The sequence below is a fragment of the Zosterops lateralis genome (assembly GCF_965231275.1).
Source record: "Zosterops lateralis genome assembly, chromosome: 4".
Taxonomy (NCBI): Eukaryota; Metazoa; Chordata; class Aves; order Passeriformes; family Zosteropidae; genus Zosterops; species Zosterops lateralis.
The window spans coordinates 52,929,292-52,952,628 of NC_139765.1; the positions used below are offsets into that span (position 1 = coordinate 52,929,292).

Sequence of the window (23,337 nt, forward strand, 5' to 3'; positions counted from 1 at the left end):
CATTAGCACCAGCTTTATCAGCTCTTAGTTGTGCTGCTTATGCCAAGCTCGTTTAGTCACCTACTAATCCATGTTAGCAGCAGCATGAAGTCCTCTTAACATAAGGCAGAAGTCTGAGAAAGATATTCTACAGACTTTCCCTTTCAGAATCAGTTATAGCACTGCATGTGTGTTTTAAATTGTAGTCTGGTAGTAATGGGTCTGCTTTCCAAATGGAAACGTTTATTTTGGCAGAAACATTTTCTAATTTATAATGCATTTTTGCCTACTTCACCACTTTCTTCTAAACAGGAATCCCTGTTCCTCCATGTCAAAGCTGCTTGCAGACGTAGCTCTCCAAAGGAGGAAAGTCTGTATATCATGCAGGTGAACAGGGACAGGAAACTACACCCTGAGGAATAAACCCTGTTTGCTAGCAGCAGTGATTATTGATGCTTCCATTTCTTCCTTTACAAGACCTGAGGGAGGCTCATTCTCAATCAAATCACCTCCTACACCACTCAACTGCTGCCTGCTTCCAAACAGGGCAGCTCTGCTCCTTCCCTATGCTGAAGTGCACCACTCCTGGCATTAATTTGACACAAGGAACCAGTGCAGAGTGAGAGCGGCAGAAAATGATCCTCTCTCAAGCAATAAGGATGGTCTTCTGCCAGTTTCCTTCTCATGAATGGACTCAATCATAGGGTCACATAAACACTACAGTTGGAACTGAGAATAAACAGCTGTGGTTGCAAAAATGTTTCTCTCAGATACGGAAACCATTAGGTCAGTTCAGCTCATATTTTTAAAATGTTTCTGCCATGTTTCAAAAGATTCAAGACAACTTAGGTTTTCTACAGAACAAGATTACCTGGATTTTTTCCCCTTAAAAAAAAAAACAACTATCAGATTGAAAGAAAGCCTAAGTTAATGCTGATTTCCTGCCACATAAGCATCACAGATGCCTAAAATGATTCTCAGAGCGACAAACAAAAAAAGTTAAACAGGATAAAAAAAGAACACACTCAAGAATTGACACTGCATTTTACAGAGAATACTTGTTTTAGGCATGAAAAAGGTTATTTCTGCATTTGATTACTATAGCGGGATTGTACTTCCAATTCAAAATATATTTGCGATTACTGTCAAATGTAAGTGCACACTTGGTAATGATAAAAAAACCTATTTTTTTCTTGATGCTGGTAGTTGCTACACTCTTCATAAAACTGGATATTGCATCATTTCATACAAAATGAGAACTACTTTAGAAGTTTTTAGTTATTCTGAAATCTGATCTTTAACAGGACTGAGGTACTTATTACTGTTTTTTAAAAACAAAATACCACTTAACCTCCCTCAATCCCTCCATTTTCAGCAAAGCATTCTGCATATTAATGTGTTTTCAAATTGGTCCACAGCTTATAAACTCTGAAAAGAGAAATTCTTACAAAATTTTATTCTGGTAAGAGAAAGAGACAGGACTGTGAATCAATGAAGGCAATACCAACACACAGTGAGGTTCAAAAAGGTCATAATTTTCCACTGCTTAAGGATATGCAACAGATGAACACAAAGACAGAGAGTTGCAGAAAGTCACCAAATGAGCTGGAATACAAAAGTGCCTTGCTAAGGTAATAGGAGCTATTTCAAAGAAAGACAATTTTTTTTTTTTACTGCTCAGGTTACCTGAATGTATTTGTTGGTGTGATCACAGCCTTCTTGCAGATCTTGCAAATTCTCCTTCTGCAAATGGCTTGGTAGTGGAGTCTCAGACTCTCCTTTAATCTTCAGCAACTGAACAGGCATAGCTGCTTTATCTAAACAAAAATCACAAAGAATCCTGAAGCTCCTCATTTTGTTCAAATTAAGAGTTACTAGAAGTTGTATCTTACTAAGAAGGGGAATATTTACCTATTTCATAACAAGACAGTTTAATTATGTAAAACTAAGAATTTTCAGAGGGATTGGCCTCATCTCTTAGTACCATAAGTAGCAAGAAGAAAGTAACATTTCCTTGGCAATAGACAACCATCTAAATTACTTTATTTTTCAAACATTCCAAAACACCATAAATGGCAATAAAATATTACTTTACATATAAATAAATAGAAATACATATAAATACAAAGGGTAATGTAAACAGTGTTAATATTTTATGTACAGAAATGCAGATAAAAACCATGCAAAGACTGAATGACTCCTTCCCCAGCACTAAATTATGGACAAACAGTCTCCACCTTCTTTTTTTCCCTATAAGAAAATTTGACTGCAAGAAATTAAAACATATATCACTTTAACTTAAAATGAACAAAAGATGCTTAGGTACAGATTGAAAAATTTTCTCAATGAATCAAGTAATAAAAAAAAAAATAAAGAAAATAAGATGGGTATCTACAGATGCTAAGCATGGAAGGCACTCGGAACAAGCTAAGAAATGTATGACTGTGTCATCTGTGGTCCGCCCTCACTGGGCTAAAAGTCAATGAAATAAATTAACAGTGACAGCGTTATAATGCTGAGAATAAGGGAGAGGAAGAGTAGTCTATTGCAATGAAGTTACACATAAGAGAAAATAGAAAAAACTGATCTAGCAATAAGTAGCTATTGCTGTATTTTCTCATTACATTGTCATCTCGTTTCTTCTGGGGGTATCTTAGTCTTTGCAGTATAATTTTTATTTCAAGTGGGTATCTACAGAAAAGCCACAACACTTTCAATCTTTTGTTTACAGTAAGTTTTATTAACTTAGCAAAAAATGCTTTGCTTTCTGAAAATACGGATGGCAGTATTACTGCCACAGCCCTAATTTCAAACAGTTTTAGCAATTTTTTTTATAGTAAAGAACAGAAAGAAAGTATTTCCTGTAGTTTTGAATGGACACAAAAACTTGGTATTCTACTCAGTAAAAGCTTAAACTATATTTCAGTTACAGTTCAAAAGAGCTTTTGCAACGCTAAGAAGACTGATTTCCTACAAAATGTTCAGTTATAATGAAATGGAATTGGGAAACCATTGCAAAATGCAAAGACAGTGAATAAGCTACAAACATAAGTCAACAAATACAGATGCAGAGAGCAAAATTATACACATTCTTTTAAAAAGTACCTTATTCTTCAGAAAAATCAAAAATCTGGTTATTGTTACTCTGGTATCCAAAGATATCAGACTTCACTAACAACTCATGATTATTTCTCTCATTGTGAGTAACCCTCCTTTATCTTTCTCCATTTTCCAGGAAACTCCCCAGTGCTGTTATCCTTATCTGACAGATATAAGCAAGAAGTCAGTCACTCATGACATACGAATAAAATACTTTGGTTCAAGGATGTCTCAGCTGCACACAGAGGATGAGTAGCTTTTGTTTTCTCCTAGCTTCCAACTTACATGAAAAGGAAGGAGGCAGAAATGAAGCATTATGAACTGACCACAATCCTCATTCTCTGTCCCCTGCACTGTTCAGGGGGAGAAACTGGTAGAGTGGAGCTAAGCCCAGAAAATGGGAGAGGTGGGGGAAAGGTCTTTAGATTTGTTCTTATTTGTCATTATCCTAACCTGAGTTGATGACCAGTAAGTTAAATCACTTTGTTCAGTCTCTTTTGTCCATGTAAATGGCGCGTGATCTCCCTGTGTCAGCCTGCAAGGTTTTAGTTGTATTTTCTCTTCCCTGTCCTCCTGAGGGGAATGATAAGAGCGGCTTTGGCAGGCACCTGGCTTCCAGCCAGGGTCAACCTATGGCAGCACAGAGCTGGGAGGTTCAGCACCAGGCGGGTTTCAATTTCTGCCTGAGCTGAAGGAAAAGTAAAAGGCTGCCACAACAAAGGTGCAGATGCTATTCCTGCTTTGACTAGAGAGGTATTAGAATTTCTGTAAGATGTTACTAACTGAGGCTAAAAACGATGCCTTTGTCTGCATGTTTTCAAACACACACCACAACAGCACTGTCATTAGCTTACCAGGATTTCAAGCCTCCAGTGAAAAGAGCAACTAAAAGATTTACACAGCTTTTCAGTTCAAAGTATCCACTTCATACTTTATTCTAGCAGACTGAGAAGCTGATCTATTGCACCTACAAAGAGTCAACTTCAAAGTTAATCAGCAATATTGATCTTCACCCAGAAACACTATAATGAGCCAGGGAAATGTGCAATGTAACAGATTAACAATTTTTTTATCCTGTTTCTTTCTGTTACACTACTTGAGCAATTAAAAATAGATTTTTCTGTTTGGGTTTTTTTTTTAATTATTTTCCCATGAAGATGTCTTAACAATAGAGAACATTTTATTATAAATTAAATTTATGTAAATACCATTCCAGCACTAAACAATTGTGGTGTTTTTACAGCTCTTAAACTCCTATATATATATAAAACTAAGGTCATGTGTTCTAACTGCTAATGTCTGAAGCTTTCAGATTCTTGTTCTCAGCAATTAAAAACCAAAGATATAAGTATTCAGTTCTAAGGGTTACAAATTTTCCAAAACAAACCAATAGAGCACTGGCTTTCAAAATCTACACAAAGATACTATTAGTGCTGTCCTTGTGCTCCCAACTCTTCTGGGGAGCAACTAAGTGAAAATAAATAAGTCTGTCAAATACCTATGTTGCTCTCAAAAGCCTGACTAACACTGACAGGAATCATTCCAACTTGAGCTGAAGAAGCTTGTAAATGGTGTAAACAGAGCTATACATAAAAAAGTAAGAACCCCAAACAAAACCAACAGAGACTGCAAGAAAGGCAGACAGCAGCACGGGACACTCCCTGAAGAGGAGTGAGACACAACACATACCCACAGCAGAAGGAAGAAGACTGTGAACTACACATACCTTTTGCCTTCCAGTAATTAAATTGACAAAAAATATGGAGAGTGAGCAACCAGAGGTTAACAATTTAAAAAAAAGAATTATATGAAAGGATGTAGACTGTTTAAAGTAAACTTTACACTGTATATAGGATTTAACCCACAATTTAACACTCCCAAAGAGAATGTGATATGCATCACTCAAGTGAAATACAACACTGAGGATGGCTATGCCCTTAACTCTCATGTGCTGCTCTGTCCACTAACTAGAAAATTTAGTCCTTTCTCTATTACCAAGAAATACTTCAGTCACACACAAAAATTACATGAACAGAATAATGTCATTTTGGGAAAAAGAAAAGAATAAAACACATGACTATTTGGACTTCTTAAGGAAACCTCACCAAAGTCTCATGAAGAATGAAGGAATAGCCAAGAGCATCAGCACGTTATTGATGTGGTCAGTCACAGTCACCTGTAGCCCCTGTAAACATAAATACTAGTCAGTGCAATATTGAAGCTATTTGTGCAAAAGTTAAAACAATTATGAAGTAAGTCATGCTTCATTATAAAAGCACACACATTTGTAGACACAGCCATACATTCCTACTATATGTTATGCAACTTTGTCATAAAAATGGACATTTGAGGCTTGGACAGAATAGGCTGTACAGAACTACCACAAACCCAACCTGCTGTCACAAGACAAAGCTTCTCTCTCAATGAAATCAAGAAGAGCATCAGTGAACAAAGTGTGTAGTCTGTCTAGAATTTTTTCAAAGCTCTAATTTTGTAATTTATTAGTTCCTTGAGAATTCTCATGAGGTGAGAACATCATGTCAGATTAACTAAGATGGAAGGAGAAATCAAGTCGGAAACATGACACGTCTCATTCCCTTAGCTGCAAGGCTTCAGCTTGCTCTACTGCAGATCTTGGGGCACTTATCTTTTTTGGGAAGGATGTTCTCGGCTTAATTACACAGACAACTAGGTGTCTTAAGCAAACAAAATTTCCTTTATTTCAGGTTAAAATTAACTCATCTGGCATTGTGCAAAAGAGACTGCAATCAAACATTACCTGAGGAAAAGGGATGCTTACACAGCCATTATGATCTCAACAGTACTTCAGTTACAAAGCAGCAGCCTCAGGAGGACAGGGCTACTCTGCAGAGACCACACTGCACAGGATATGAACTAATCGCTTCAGAGAGTCACCACCAGTTACAAGAAGCCGAGATCTTTAAAACCAAGACCATCAGCACAAGGGTATTACCAACAAAACCTCCCTTTCGGTTTACTCATTGCCCAGAATGAACTTCCAAAGCCGTGGAGCACTGTGCGGAGAACTCAGTTCTCGGAGCAGAGCCCGTGTGCAGGGCAGCTGCGGGGCGGGGGGAAGCACAGCTGGACCTGCAGACCTGCCGGGCCCGCAGACCTCCCGCTCCCCGGGCGCCGCCGCTCCCGGTTCGTCCCTGTCCCGTCCCTGTCCCTGTCCCGGTCCCTCCAGGCCGCTGCCTGTGCCACTTCCGCCCGCCCCGCGCGCCGCCCCAGCACTGCGCATGCCCGGGCGGCGCGCGCAGGCGCTGTCGGGCACACCCGGCCTGAGGGGACCGGGACTGGGGACAGCGGCTGGGCTGAGCCCACTGAGGCTCTTATCTTTTCTCTTCTCGTTCTGTTTTCTCATGTCTGTAAAAGACCTGTTTAGCAGTTAAGCACTTCACTACGGTGAAGTGAAACCCGTGGAAAGCTTATACATTATAGGTGAATTAAATTAAAATCATTTAGAAACATCAAATTGCACTCCAGATTAATTTAAATGGTTACTTGATCTTCTCTTCTCTCCTTTTTTCCTGTTTCTTTTTCCATTTTTTAAATTTACTATTAATGTTTTTCTATAAAGTAATCTTAAACTTAGAAGAAATAAGAGTGTTTTATGCCCTGTCCTATATATAACCAAAAAAGAGGGAAAAAAAAAAAAAAAAAAAAAAAAAACAAACCAAAAAAAACCCACAAAAAACCCAACACAACAGAATTTTGATAGCAGAATACCCCAGTTTTATGTGTCAACACAACAGTAATTGGCTCTGCCAGAAATCTAGCCCGAAGTCTGTTTTTCTTTAATTTTTAATACTGTTTTTGAATGGTGGTCATATTCTCCTCAGGAGGACGGCGCGGGGCGGGCACAGGGACGGGGCGCGTGAGGGAAAAGCGATGAGGGCAAAGCCCGCGCTGCCCGTGCCCGGGCTGGCCCCGGTGTCCCCGGTGTCCGTGTGCCCCGGTGTTCCCGATGTCCCCGTGTCCTCGATGTCCTCGTGTCCTCGATGTCCCCGTGTCCCCGTGCCCCGGTGTCCCCGGTGCGGCCCCCCCTGCAGGAGCGGTGCCGGCCCTGGGGCGGCCCCTCCGGCCCCGCTGGAGCCGCCGGCGCGCTGGGGAAGCGGCGCTCTCGGTCCCCTGGAATGGGATGTTCAGTGCCGGCAGGGGCCGGACCGATGCGGGGGGCCGGTAAAGCGTGGGTGCCACGGCCGTGTTCGGGCGAACTTGAAAGCTGTCACCTGCAGAAAGTTAAAAAATACGGGGGAAAAAAACACCCTGCTGCTTGCTGGCGTCTGTTGTTTAAATGGCTTTGGAAACCAGTATCCATCGCTGACAGCGACACGGGGTCCCTGAGGCTTGCTGGTGTTTGGATGCTGCGAGTTGACACATGCCAAGATCCCACTGACACATGCCAAGATCCCCTTTGCAGTGCTTGCCAATTCAAAATTACAGCCTTCGTGGCTCAGCATTGCAACAGTGACGCTTCTTTCTTCAGAGACTTCAGCTTTTTGTCTCCAGTACCTCAGAGATACGTCTGCTGCCAGTCTATGCTCTCTCTCTTTCCTTTCCCATTTCTGCAGTCTTGAATATCTGGGACAGCTTTCTTTTTCTTGTTTCTCATCACTTAAAAAGTCCCACTGGAAACAATTTTCTCCTTTTTCTACCTTCAAATCATTTTCTTCACAACCCTCCTCCTATTTTGGAGCTCTTTTAGTTATGTCTCTGGAGTGTTTTATAGTTACACTTAGAATTCAAATCCAATTCAAAAAATGAAGCTTGGATCCCTCTATGTTCAGGAAGCCTCTGGAGGAACATCTATGCTTTGTACTCATTTTCACCGTTGACAACCTTTTCTGGAAACAGGCTTCTTTTCTTTGATCATCACAGTTCTCAATAAATTTTAATCCTGTACCTTCCATTGGGTATTGATGTACCATGGTTGAGTATGAGCAAAAATATTATTAAGACCTTGTTATACAGGCGTGATAAAAGTAGCCCACAGTCAGAGCTAAGACAGAGCTGGGAATTTGAGCACAGCTGCTTACATGGAGGACTAATGGTCTGCTGTTTGAAAAGCCAGCTAGAGCAAATAGGCTGAGAAGGTTAGTGTGACTTGCCTACATCCTTCGTTTCCATCAAAAGATTTTGAGAAATCAAACTTATCTTTAGGGTATTAAGTTGTGTCAAACAATTATTCCATTTCTGGTGGAATATTGTCTGTCTTCTTTTATGACCTCTATTTTTAAATCTACACTTTGAAAACAATAGTTTTCAATATAGAAAACAATAAGAAAAATTCATCAACAAAAAATGTTGATCTAGTGATAATGGGTATGTTCAGGAATTAAACATTTTTAGACCTTCATGTCATGCAGTAAAAAAAAAAAAAAAAAGATAATTTGAAACAATACAGTGAGGAAATTGTGCTTTAACCACTGAGGCATTTCTCTTTTCTGTTCAATTTCTTTTTTTCATGTCTGTAAAAGATCTGTTTAGCAATTAAAATTATGGTGAAGCGAAATCATGGAAAGCATATACATTATAGGTGAATTAAATTAAAATCATTTGGAAACATCAAGTTGCACTCCAGATTAACTTAAATGATTACTTGATCTTCTCCTTCTCTCTTCTTTTGCTGCTTCTGTTTCTAGTTACTTTTTTAAAATTTGCTAAATTCTTTCTATAAAGTAATCTTAAACCTAGAAGAATTGGAGCATTTTATGTCTTGTCCTGTATATAATCAAAAGAGAAAAACTGAGAAAAAGCTGTAAATAAGCAAAATTTTGATTTTGATAAAAAATACACTAGTTTTATGTGTCAACAAAACAATTGGTTCTGCCAGAAATTTAGCCTGAAGTCTGTTTTCCTTTAATTTTAACCTTGCTTTTTGTGGTAGTTACCTACCTCTTCAGTTACTAGTTTTAATTAAAGAAATTTTATGAGAAGTTAGATGAATTACATCAGAAGGTGAATTTTAATGTTCCAGTGTGTGTATTCTCATACTACTTGCAGTAATCTTGGAATGTGCTGCAATTTATATGTATCATAGTAGAAAACAGTACCTCTGCAGAGGAAAAAGAATTCCCCAAAACCATAATTCTGATCTTAATGTTAGTTTGCATTGTGGCTTTTAATAAACCGCTTACAGTACAAAACAGAAATCCATTAATAAGTAAGAGAGGAGCCTTATTTCTTGAACACGTTTTGGCATGGGGTCCATGTGTAAGTTACACATGGTCTTAACCAGTTTAGGAATCCTTGGAATCCCCAAATGGAACGGAAATTCTGATCTTACTGAAAGTAATAAAAACTTTCCATGCACTTGAGCAAGACAAAAAGGTTCCACTGTGCATCAAAATTGTATCAAAGCTTTCAGGAAATAGGAGCCTTATACATTAAATCAATACCTAGTCACAGGAGCTTCTGAAGACTGTTCTCTTAATGAAGCAAAAACTAGATAAGGGTTTTGGAAACTGGCCTCAAGTTCATGGGTTTTATTTTTTTAAAAAGAACAAAAGACCAGAAAACCAACCCCAAAACTCCTAAAAACCAAATAACCTCCCCAAAAACTGGGCAAGTTTTTCAAGTATGTTTTTCCAAACACACATTGCAGTGTCAGTCAAGTCCTTAAGCAATATTGAAAATTCAATCTCTTTACTCTTATTTTCTTATTTTCCTCGGATATCTTCGTGAACAATAGCAAAAGAATTGTCCTATAGGAATACAGGCTCTTTTCATTAGCAGCTGCCTTGGTATATAATGTTTTCCAAGTTCATCATGAGACATTTCACGACCTAAATTCAGTCCTTTCTACCCTTTAACTTTGCTTCGATGATAGCACTTGATTTTTACTTGAACTTTTATGGATACTGGCCAAATTCAGACTGAGATCCTTTGCAATACATGTGATATTATGTGTTGCTTGCTAGAATTAATAGGATAAGAGAAGTCAACAATCCAGATTTATTAAAATTACAGAAATTACTACAGTATAAATGTTTAAGAATTTCTAGATGATTTCCAGGAATGAATTTTGATTAATTGCATTTTTATAGAAATAGTTAATGTATAGTCACTCAATAAGAAATCATAGGACTATTGCATGCTTTTCATTACAAAGTACTGCGCTTAAAGGATTTTCCTTCTGTAAAGAACAGTCACATCCATTACTTGTTGTAAGTGCTGGGAAATCTGAAATGCAGAAACCAGAATTACAGTATTTTGAAATTAAGTATATATGGAGTACTAAAATAAACAATTCTTTTTTGTTTGTCTTATATTAGTGTTCTGTGTGATTGAAGTTCACTTACATGGGTATAACTTATGTGGGTATAAAAATAAATAGAGCATATGTTTATAAGTATTTAATGAGTATGTTATGATAATTTAAGAAGCAAGATTTGCAGGGGAGGATAAATCTTTTATTAGACCAAATTGTATAGGTTATGATTTGTATAAGTTGAATGATACCATGGAACACTTTCACAGACTATTACTGGTATTGCAGTAGCTCAATCACTGAGCAGATTCGTGACTGGCTCCCTGATCAGAAGAAGCCAGCTTTAAATAACTCACTAATGGAGTATTGGGTGAAAAAAGACTCATTTTGAGCAAGAGACAATTTTCTTCTGTATCTAGGAGATGAGGAAAAAGAAATGGGAGAGGATCCAGGGAAGAGCAAGAGATTGAATGTAGGCAAAGGAATGAAGAAAGTCTTCACTAATGTGATCCTGGAGACACATCTGCTTGTAGCAATTCTGTAGTTCAGCAGCTCAAGTGTATCTGAAAATCTCCAAGTTTGCTTGTAAAAGAAGGTGATATGTGATACATGCAGTCTTTTGCAAAGGATTCTTGTGCCAGCTGGTGACTTCAAAATTACTGGGGGTTTAAGCATTATAAAGATAAATGCTAGGAGAATATATTGAGTTATTACAGTTAGTGTAAATTTTGGAAGCTGACACAAAGTTATTTGAATCCAGGGTTAGTCTTTTCATTTGTTCCAAAGGTTTCCTATTTATTGAATCATCACAGATACACAGTATCATCACAGATACTGCAGATTAGGTTTCTGTTTGCAGGTTTTAAGTATGCTTCTGTGTTTAAAATGAGACATTTTTCTGTTCTAAATATACTCATTAAGTATGTTTGTTTGGTGGTTGTGTTCTTAGCTAATTTTCTTACCAATAGGATTTTATTTTCTAATAAGAGATTGTCCTGGGTTGTAGTGTGGGATGTACAAAGTATTTATTCTATCACCATCTCCATGAGCTGTTGAAACCAAGTGGGGCAGTGCTCTAGTGTTGGGGTGTCTTCTGCTAATGGCCCATCAACGCCTGGCCCATGACTCACAGATAACTCCTTCCAGGAGTTGTCTCTGTTTAATGGGCCATCAAGGACCCACTTCACAACTCATCATCCTATTGTGAGATGCTCTGCCCAGGGGGAGGAGCCAAGCATTCTCACCTGGATATAAGCTGGTATGTGGGACAGTGCAAGCAGCCCTTACCTACTGGATTCCCAGAGGACCAGAGCTCCCAGACCTTTCTCCAGGATCACTGCTTCAGGAAGACCATCTCATCTGGACTGCTTCCACTATCCTGCTCAGGTTGTATTCTGACTCTGTCAGTGATCCTTTGTGTTATTGCATTTATTTTATTTTATTTTTACCTTTTTACCTTTCTTCTTATTAAATTGTATTTCTGACTTGGAGCCTCTCACTCGTTTTGCTTTCAGACCATGACAGGGATCTATCCAAAGGCCTTCTGTAGAAATCAACAATGGAAATTTATTATCTCTTTGCATATTAGTTTTTCTGTCTTTCAGTAGAAATACTCACTAGCTCTAAGAATGTTGAAATACTGGTCTTTATTCTAAAGCCTCAGTTGTCTGACTAGCTATAGAAGTTTGTGCTTCTTTCATTGATGCTTATAAGCTTACACTGGATAAGAAGGCTTCTGCAAAAAATAAATCTGATTTATATAATTTCCTGAAGAGTTGATGTGTTAGTGTGACACATATCCTGGGAATAAGATAACAAAGAGAAACCCCTACACTTTAGAGGCACTGGATTTTTTCTTTTGTTGAAAACACAGAAATAAATCCAGGGATGTATTAAGATATTTTGTGAGAAAAGAAGAACATTTATAGCTACAAGGTAATTAAAAATAAAGTGGCATCACTGGAGTGTTTAATCTTTTAATGTTGGAGCATTTGTTTGTATATCCATTCATTGCATGTGAATTTTGGTTATGTGTGCATCAGTTGTAGACAACAGTGTACAGGAATCCAGGAATGTATATTTTAAAAACTCATTAAAATAGCTCATTAAAGGGTGCAATTGTGTGAGTGCAGATAAACAGAACTATTTCTATAAAAGGTATATATATATATTACTTGTAAAATAGTAAAGTGTTTCTTCTCCTGTTATTTTCAATAACTGAAGCAATTTCTTTTCTATGATATGTACTAAAACATGAGTTTTTTTCTTTAGAAAATATTTTTTAAATAGATTTCTTTATGAACCAGTTTACCTGGAAAATTCGAGTTCTTCCATTTCAAGAATGCAAGTCTAACTATGGTCATTATCACAGGCATCACTTTCCTCGCTGTGAAAATCTAGAGGTGCCATCATGAAGTGAAATCGTTGTATGCAACAATGTAGTGGTGAACAAAAGAGCCTGTCCTCACCTCACCAGGTTCGTAGTCAAAATACACCAAGAATATTAGAATTGGATTTAATTAAATATGTAGTGAGCTACTTACATTGAAATTAAAAAAAAAAAAAGTCAAGAAGCTGAACAAGACTTGGGAAGAGATGTTACTGGGAAGCTATTCCTATTAAAGTTTTTAGCTTTCATATGTGTGATGATGATGCCAGTTTTCCAGACATCTGGAGAAAGCTTCTGTATATAAAATTAATTATAATTTATTAAAATATGGACCTTTTGGGATATATAAAATACCCCAAAAGCACAGAACCCTTTTATTCTCTTCCTTGAAAACCCTTTAGCTCTTAGAGCTCAATTCTGATATTTCTGTCTTCATTGACTATTTTTTCAATAGTGGGATTTTCCAATTTTTTTTCTCCTGCTTTTTTCCCTGTTCACATTTAATTCTCAATTCAGCTTTGCATCAATGTATTTTTAAATGGTACATGTCTTTCGGCTTTCTGTAAAATAAAAGTAGAAGGAAAATGAAATTAAAATTAATGTGAAGGAGGAAAAACATGTGGCTTAAGCAGAATGACTTTATGTAGTCACACTCGTCATGTTCATCTCCTATCCTGAGATATTCTGAATGTATTCTAAGAGATTCTTGATTTAGGTTTTTAACTCAAAGGGTCTTAAGTGCTTTTCAGTACCCTGAAGCTAAAGCATTGGGTGTCCAATGCTCTTAACCTGTTTAGCTTCAGCGTTCTATGAAAAACTGAACAGAAGTTGCTCTACCAGGAATAACAGACCACCTTATTTAAAAACTTTTATAACTTGGAAGATGTTTGTCTTCAGTGTTCCAAACATTTTTGTCTATTTTCTTGGGTTAGATGATTATTTTTTAAAGCTCCTTTGTTACGGAAAAACAGAAACAGCATAATCCAAAACACGGTAAACATAAACCTTATTTTACATTTGGAGACAGCCAAAATATTCAAAGGGAGGCAAAATCTGCCATTTGTTTTTTGACCATGACAGAAATGAAAGTCTCCCTCAGCAACTGAGTAAGTGGGAAGCACAAGGAAAACTGACCTCCATGTTAAGTGTCTAACAGTTTTGCAATGAGTTTGCATTCATACTTACTTCTAGAATTCATTTATGCTATGGCTTAGGAGTGGTACTCCCCAATTTAGTGTCCCCACCAAGACTCTCCAAACCATGCTTCACTCTCTGTCACTCTGCCATTTCCCCCTTTCCCTCCTCTACAAGTGGGATGGAGAGGAGAATTGGAGGCAGAAAAATTCAAGGTCACAAGTTGCGATAAGAACAATTTACTGGAAATGGCAATGAAACAAGAAAATGAGCGGTAACAGCAATAACACTAATGACAGAAAGTACAACAAAACTATTGACATGGAGAAAAAAACCTCAATAACAGACAGTACCAGCAGGCTCCCTCTGCCACATTACTTTTTTGCCAGCATAAACCTCTTCTCCTTGGAAGAGAGTCCCTTTCTCTTGCTCCCAGCAATGCCATGAGGTGGTATAGAATATACACCACCATATGTCCCAGCCATGTCCTCTCCCAGCTACTGCAAAAAAATTAACCCCATCCTGGCCAGAACCAGAACAGCATAACTCAAGAGAGCTTGTGATTTCATCCAGTACTGCTCACATTTTTAGAGTGCAGTGTGTTGTACTTGATGTTTTATATTCTTGTGGACTTAAATGGGACTTAAAGCCACATGGGGTCTTGTGGAAATCAGGACTTTTCAGCTGTGTCAAGACTGTTGAGCTCTTGAGAGGTACTACATAAGCTCCATTTCCACAGAAATGCCAGGGCAGATGTTTAGGCCCTGCAGAATTATAAAAATATGCTGGTATGTTCTCAACAACCTTGGCAATAGTCGTGTTGCCCTACTCTGTAAACTATAGTACACCTAGAAAATATGGTAAATTGAAGACTCTTCAATAACGGCAGATACTGATAATGTTGATTCTTCATTGTCCTACAAAAGTATTTTGTTGAAGGAAATGGTTAAAAAATAATAAGATTCAGTCAAAAGGGACAGGCCAAAAGCCACTTAAGCAAAAATAGTCACAGTGTGAATACACAAGGAGAAACAATGTGTCCTTCCTGTTCAGGAGTTCTGATAAGCAGAAGTAATGTTGAAGTAATGATAAGCTGATGTTTCTATCACAAAGCTTGAAGAAGAAAAGCCGTAGATCTGTTGAAGGCATTCTGAAGGATGGCAGTATGAATGAGGAAAGACTTAGGAAACATGACCTCCAAAGATGGATGGAAAGAGCTGAGTTAATTTAGCCTAAAATTTTTCTAATGTGGAGTCATGTGCGTATTAAAAGTGAAGTATTTTTTTAAAAAAGAATATCTGCGTGTGTGTGTGTGTGTGTCCATGGTACAGAGAAGAAGTAAGGACCTTAAATTCTGTAATGAATTATTTTTATTTGACAATAGGACAGAATTTCTCACCAAAAAAAAAAATAATGCTGAGACATGGAATAATTTTTCTGAGATCTGCATTACTAAATGGATTTTTGTTGGCCAGGTTAATAAAATATTTAGTTTAGCTAGATGATTTGTCTCAGAGAAGATGGATAGATAAGTAAAATACTTTATGAAGGTTGTTTTAACTCTATTCTTTTATGATTCTTTAAGATTTGGCTTGAAACCTTTGATTACATTAAATTTATTCATTTCTTAAGGCTGTATTATTCATGGTTAGCATTATTCTCAGCTATTTATGTTAAATCAAAGTGATCACTGGACAAGGATGGAAATCTCTTCATATGCAGACTGTGAAATATTTACAATTCGTTGCTTTTTCGTGACTTAGTATATATTCATTGTATTTGATTGGATGTGATTAATGTGAGCTTAAGAGCTGCCATTTAATTTTATTTTTAAACAATCTTGCTTGATTGTTCATTGCCCCATTTTCATGCCACATTAGTTCTTTGTTCTTTTTTTGTATATTGACAATGTCATTCAGTTTTGTGGTTTTGTGGGTTTTAGAAAACATAAAAATCTACAAAGTGCTAAGAAGTTTCAAAAATAGATTTTAAAATTTCTTGGATAATTTGATTAGTAGGAAAAAGAAATAAGCATTGTAAACAGCGTTTTCTGATATATCATAATTACAGTTGCATTCAACTGAATTGATTATGACTAGGTGCTCAACCAAGATATAATTATTTTGAAAAATTGCAGTTGGATGCTGCATTGTGACATTGAGTATAGATAAAGCTTCCTGAAACTGACTTCTGCATCTTTAAGAAAGCAGTCAAGCATGAAGGAGCACAATAGCACCCCAAATTTGGAGCTTACAGCTTCTGCTAATAGAAATAGTATTTTCTTAAATGAGATGGTCAAATTATTTGCATATACTTATTATGTTATTATTTACAACAGTAGAGAGGATGTTCAAGATGGTGTTTTCTAAGAAAACAGGACACTTTTCCAGGAAGACATTAGGAAGAGTCATGTAGATCATATTTGTCTCAACCTTGGTGAATATGAGTATTCATTTGCTATTTTCATGCAAATATTTTGTGTCATTCAGTTTGTAGAACATTGCAATTGATCAAGTCCTACACACCTGAATATATCATGTCAAATGTGAAGCAGTATCTGAAGCATTTACAGCAGTGAGGATGGCAGTTTTAGCTTCTCTGTGACAGGTGGATTACTGTAAACAAGGTTCATTTCGGTTTAAGAAGGGGGACTACTGAGGAGGTCAGCAACATTATGGAAAAAATAATTACCAAAAAGTTTGTGGTGGACTAATTCTGGCTGATATCCAAGCACTTGCATAGCTCCTTCTCACTCTTCTCAACCTCAGCATGGCTGAAGAGCAAACAGAACAGAAAAAGATAGCTCATATTTCAAGATATAGACAAGGAGGTCACAATTGCTGTGGCAGGCAGAGTAGACTCAAACTGGGAAAATTATTTATTGCAAATTAATATAAATACTTAATTACTCTTCCAGATATTGAGAAACAAAAGCAAAACAATAACAAAAAAATCATTAGAACATTTAAGGAAGAGACACCACTCCTTTTCCCAAACTTCACATTGGGCACCTCTCACCTCCCAGCTTATTATGGCCACAGGTTTCATTCAGTACTTTCAATGAGGCAAGAGTCCAGTGATGGAGGGGTGGCAGTGTTTGCAATTCAGGATATAGTGGTTCCTTTTGATGCTCCTTCTTTGCTTTTTTCCTCTGCTTTGGCATGGGCCTTCCACAGGCTCCGTGCCTTTGGGAATATATGCTCTGCCATAGAACAGCTCCAGCCTCTCTGACCTTGGTATTCTCTTGCTGTTTCCCTCAGGTTCCCTCTGCCTATCTCTGTTCCTTCATTGTCTCCATGTTCCCTCCTCCTCTTTCAAGAATTTCCATTCTTTCATAAAAACATTTTTGCAGAGGCAACACAAAATTCAGTGATGGGATCATCTTTGGTCTATGATGAATGGAGAGCTATCTGGAAATGACTGTGTCCAGTGCAGGACAGTCTTTAACCTTTTTCCATAGAGGCCAACCCTGCAACTACTCATCCCTAAAACCTTGCCACACCAGCGCAGATTTTACCTACATTGCATTTTCAAACAGAAAATCCATATCCATTATCTGAAGTTCTGCATGCTCTCGTCAGCTTTACTAATTCCTTTCTTCTCAGCTTGCCTCGCAGCATTTAATTTAAACAAATAATGTATAAACTGGGTATTTTTAGCTCTTAGTCTGACTTATGGGGTATTCAACAGACATTGCTATGCATTGAGAATGATAACTTCATTTGTATTGACATCCTATTTAAATTTCTTTCAGGCTGGACAAATTTTATTTTTATATATTAGTTTTATTACTCTAGAAAGTAGGAGATTTATCAGGAACTACCACTGCATTGTCCTGAGGAGAGCCACTGAGAGTAAGTGCTTTCAACTAGCACAAGAGAATGGCAGCAATGTAATAAGGTAAGCTTGATGAGAGGTAGTTTTAACACAGCAGCAAATTAAGCTTTGCCATGGTCAGCAGTCCAATTTCTTAGTGAGTCGTCTGTCCATTTTCTTGTTGGTCTGACACACCCCAGTGTCCACTTGCGATAAAAAATCAAGAGGGAGAAAAAAGTCAAAAGGCATGAATTGTGGTAAACAAGGTATGTAAAAAAGATCATAATAAAGAGTGTACAATATTACCTTCATTGGAAAAATAGCCAATTGCAATTTCAGAGGATTCAAAAATCTTGCAGCTTTTTAAATGATGGTAGAAATCACAAACAGAAATAAAAAAAAAGGCAAAAAGGAATTGCAGTAGTGATTAAGAATAATTACTTTGTACATCTCTTAAACTCTTGAAAATGCCATGACTACTTACTCTGCCTTTTTTCTCACCATCATTCTTCATAGCAGTAACATTGAATTCTTGGGATCAGAAGAATGTCATGGTGTCAGCGTCTGCTTACCCCAGCCAACCCTGGCACTATGGCAAGCAAGGTATGATTCAGTGTCCTGGGAAACCGCATGACCCTGTCAGTCTTGGCTGGACTGGAAGTGCAATGAGACCACGGCAGGAAATGAAGAGGGGACTCTGAAGAGGGTACAACCAGCTGAGTTTATAGGAGCTCTTGACTGGGGAGACCGCACTTCAGGGTGTCTGTCTGAACAGAGACCAGGAGCACCAGAGTACAGTAACTTTTATGTGGGGGTGGGGAAAGGGTAAGCATAGAGCAAGGGACCAATGGGATCAAACATGGGAGTGGCTCTGAACATAATAGACAGACACAGTAACAAACCAGGGTAACGTAGGAGGGGGAAGCTGGGATCCTGCCCAATCACTCGATGCTCTCCCTGGAATTTTCCAGACAGAGGGAGAGGCCCCAGAGTGATAGGCAGGACCTGAGGTTTATGTAACACATGAATGGCAGATAACCATAGCTGGGAAGGAACCAAAGGGAACTAATGGAAGGGGTACATGGAACATACTATTACAGAAAACAACTTATTAATAAAACAGGACCTCCTAACAGATAAACTAGAAAATGTACCACCACATCAGAGAAAAACAGTCTTTACCCTGGGTCTCTGGCCTCTATGGAAAGAAATTTCTTTCTACAGAGTTGTCTTAGGGCAGTGCAGTTTGGCACATCTCACAGGTAAAAACATTCAGAGATGGCAATCATGAAGTTTTTAGGCAAGGTAATCGCTAGATATTTATTGATAGGTAATCTGTTTGCTACTATAATCTTACTCTAAACTTAATAACCACTGAAATGCAGAGTGATTTCCCACGTGATGTGCTTGCAAAAGTAATACGCTACTCAGAATATTAAAAATATTCTTTGCTAATATTAATTTCAAGAATCAGATTGTTCTGAAAATGTTTGTTGGGTGGTACTGATAAAATGGAAATTTTACCAGTACCACCTCAAATGATAATGTATGACAGAGCACAGCTTCCTCTGGTATCAATAGGTGTCGCATGTAGTGATCTGAGAATTGATGTGGACTTTCTATATAGAGTGACATTTCAGAGATTAATGGATATTTATGGAAAGTCATGAACAATCCTTACATGCATTATTTAACTGTCATAGGCATTTCTACATAGAAAATAAGAGAAAGATGCTATGAAGAACTGAAATAGAAAACAAGGTAACAAAGCAACAGGACAAGTAAAAAGCCAAAAAAGATACAATTAACATTTTGCTGTCTGACCAGACATCTATAACTTACTATAAGCTATACAATATCCCTTAGGGAACAAACTAAGATGATTAAGAACTCTGAAACAAGGTAGAGGCTGACAATTAGCCCTTTAATTTTATTGATAAATAAAGAGGACTATTCCTACAGTAGATTTAAAAATTTTATAAGGCCCTTATGAAAGCCAAAGGATGTCAGTAGGTGTTGTGAAACATCAGAGCTTATCGGGTGGGGCCGTGAGTCTCACAAAATGCTTTTCCTTTAAATCAGTGAAGTATTAGCTACACTTTTTAAAAAATACTGCTGAATATTGTTCACAACTTTTCACAAAGAAGAGAAACATCCTCAGAAAGTAAGAATCAGTAACTGCCATTATCTTTTCTAACTGTAAGAACAGGAAAACAGTCTGGAAAAACAAAAATTGATCTGAGTGAATAGAAAACACATTCATCTCTTGGCTGTTCCAACTGTGGTCCTCAGGGCAAAGTCCTGCAGGAGGACACTTGTTAGTGGAATGAACTTGCAGTTGATATATTTTTGCCCAAAACATTTTTGTTAGCATCCTAGACAAGGGGATAGAGTGCAGCCTCAGCAAGTCTGAATATGATGCAAAACTGGGAGGATTGCTGATTGCTGTGCTACCTACTCTTCAGGAAGACCTCATCTGGCTGGAGAAGTGGGCTGAGAGGAACCCAGAAGATGGGCTATTTTAGAGTGAACTCATGGATGGTACCTCACCTGTGATCTCTGAAGGAATTTCTGGAAGAGTTTGTCTCTCCCCACTGACTGAGAAAAGGGCTAGTTTAGGCTTTTGTGCCTGAAGTTACGCTTAGGGAATATGCACCTTTTAAATCAGCCAGCTTGTAGAGCCCTAGGACATAAAATCAATCTGACAGAAAGGATATTTTCTATTCTATGACAACCAGTTCTCAAGAAGTGGAATACAGAGAAGAAATGACGTTTCCTCACTGTGGTCACTGTTCCAGTCTTGAGTAATGCTACCTGGTGCTTGTTCAACCACTGTCCTGACAGCTTGTCAAGAGGCTCCTTGGAAATAGTTTTCACATGATTTACTGCATCAAACAAGCTGTCTTTATGTTCCAGTTCAGGCTTGACAAATTTGTCAGTTTCTCCAATCCATTCACTGTTCATAAAGTCAACAATTCTGTAAAGCAACCTGAGAGACCTGCAAAGAAACCCCTGGAGATTGCTTCAAGGGTTACTAATTTAGAAATAGTGCGATCTATTTTTAAATCTCAACAAAAGAATGAGGCTTGGAAGGTAGCAGGAGGTTTTCATTAAAAACTGTCTAACAACACCTGAGAATTTCCTGTTCAGCAAAGATTTATGTTTGAAAATTTTCACTGGTCTAGGGAAACTCAGGGCTCCCCTTGAGAAAGTATTTTGTTCAGATACATAAGCTATTAGAATGTGAGTTATAAAAATGATGAGGATAGAATCTTTCAGCACTTGGCTGAGCAAAAAACCACCATTTTTACTGGATGGATAAACAACTTGAGTACTGCATTCCTTAAATATTGTCTGTTGGAACCCTGAAAGCTGAAAATTTCAGGCTTTCTGAGCTGAGGAGTGCTGACCCTCAGGCAGGCATGGCATTTGACTTGAGGCCTTGGAACAAGCTTTCGAAATTGTGTGATGGGACAGGAGCTGTGGGTGTGTAGTTAGAATGGTATTGTGTGATCTCCCAGGGTGAAAACTTAGGTTTGGGGTTTTTGGTATATAGTAATGTGTATGGGCCAAGATGGAGGATTCAGGGCATTGCCCAAGTTCTTCTTCTCCACCCACTTCTTCCATCTTCTTCACAGATCTGGGTGGCTTTCTCTAACTGGGTGAAGGATGTCTGCATCGTGAACATCAAATGGTCACTATTGGGTCAAAAACATAAATAATATAGGTGTCACTTTGGTATTGGGTAATTATCTCTTAAATAGCTTTGGTGAAAGTTAGAAGTCCTCCATTTTGCCTCTTTTCTCTAGCTAGCAAGTTGTAGCTCACATTGTAAATGCTGTAAGTAGATAAGATATAATAACCAAGACCAAACTCAACTCTATGTTTCCCATAGAAACTTTCATCCTGACCTTGGTCGTGATAAAGCAGGCAGAACTGTTACAATTGTCATGCTTTTAAAGTTGTGTTAGCAAAGAAGTTTTTCATTTAAATTTTTTTTTGCTATTTTTTTTCCCTATTGCAGAGAACAGCAGGGTTTAAGATGTTAGAATATGTATGTCAGTTAACCAGGAAAGGATGGATATTAATAGTTGTCTCTCCTTCTTCCTTTTCACACATGATTCCTGTTATTTTAGTGAAATTGATTTTTGCCATGTTTTAACAGATGACACAAGTTAAAGGAAGCAAGACTGTGTAAATTACTAGAATGCCCTAGTTTCAGCTAGGATAAGAGTTAATTTCTCCTCACTAGCTGATACAGTGCTGTAGTTTGGTCTTGGAATGAGAATGGTGTGGATAACACTGGCTGAAAGGATGTTCCACACCATAGAATGTCATGCCCAATATATAAACTGGGGGAGTTACCAGGAAGTGAGGTTTATCTAGGTTCAGGAATCAGTGGGTGGAGTAATTTTATTGTGCATAGATCTTTTTTTTTGTTATTGTTCCTTTTTCCGCCTTTTTATTGCCATTATTATTATTTGCTATTATTATTACATTTTATTTTGTTTTTGTTATTGAACTGTTCTTATCTCAACCTACAAGTTTTACTTTTGATTCTCTTCCCCATTCCACTGCAGTGGGAAGGAGAAAATGCCATTGAAAGAGAATTCAGCAGGGTTTTCAGCTTAAAACAAAATGAGGGAATTGGGATTTGGGACATGTTCTCATCCCAGTCCTTCAGGCCTAATGATGTGGCCTCATGATGTGCACTGGGATACTCTAAGGAGAAGATCTTCAGGGTGCTCTAGGCCACACAACCTGTTGAATTTAGCTTAGCAAAACTGGAACAGCCATTGAACTGACAAAGGTCCCCAAGCCCCATCCCTTGACAAAGCTGTTGCTGAGCAGCAAGTCAGGCTGTTCCACAGGGAGGGCAAACTTCAGCTGTGGCTACACACAGCACAGGCATCACTGCATCCCCAGCTGGGATTAAAACCATGACACAAGAGAAAAGAGGGTGAATAAGAATACAAATATATAAACAAATTGTGACTGTAACAAATTCTAAACTGGAATTAAGTTTTGTCCACATCAGTGTACTTTATCAAATGATGCAGCCGATTCACAGTAGCATGTCATAATGTGACGTAAAAATATTGAGGGATGGAGTTCTTTTACTATTTTCTGTGCTGATTTAATCTCTTGCATGAAGTGAAGTGATCAGTTCAGATTTTTAAAAATTGCATTGGGTTTTCTGAAAAACAATAGGAAGTTCTGAGCAAAGACAGAGCAGATATGTTGCTTAGCAGAACAACATACATATGGCGATGCTTCAGAGGACAAGAAATGATCTTGTAGTGCTGGCCAAAGCAGTGACAGGAGTATGATCTTGAGATTACTTAAATGTGTGGACAGAGATGTGTAACTGATATTCACAAAATCATAAAATTCTTTGGGCAATTTGTGGCAGAAACAGAACAAGAAATTACTTGCAATCTTTTATACAATTGCTTCTGACTCACATTCCCAGCACCAACTTGCATGCTTGGCCTTGCTGTACAGTTATATGTCAGAAAGCCCAGGGTAACAGCAAAATTCTTTTTTTCTTGAGACATGCATGCAGACATTATTTGAGGAACTTTACTTTGTGCTAGTACTCCTGACATTTTATCTGTCAGCAGAGAGAAATACCAAATTTGACAAATCGAACTGCTCTTGCTCAAAACACTTTTCTGGAAATCAA

General features: G+C 37.9%; 1 protein-coding gene across 3 annotated transcripts in view; it reads right to left on the reverse strand.

Moving 5' to 3' along the window:
• The window catches only part of POT1 (protection of telomeres 1), a 58,265-nt gene extending 52,999 nt beyond the window's left edge, over positions 1 to 5,266 (reverse strand). For 2 of the 3 annotated variants that reach the window (XR_014589777.1, XM_083858754.1), the window contains exons 1-2: positions 5,184 to 5,266; positions 1,666 to 1,796 (exon numbers count right to left, since the gene is read on the reverse strand). Coding sequence is in view for 2 of the 3 variants with exons in the window: in XM_083858754.1 (XP_083714880.1) it covers positions 1,666 to 1,785 (120 nt within the window). In the remaining variant the exon portion in view is untranslated. Of the gene's footprint in view, positions 1 to 1,665; positions 1,797 to 3,281; positions 3,359 to 5,183 lie in introns of all 3 variants that reach the window. The other variant, XM_083858755.1, reaches the window with a different exon arrangement.
• Positions 5,267 to 23,337: the final 18,071 nt, after the last annotated feature.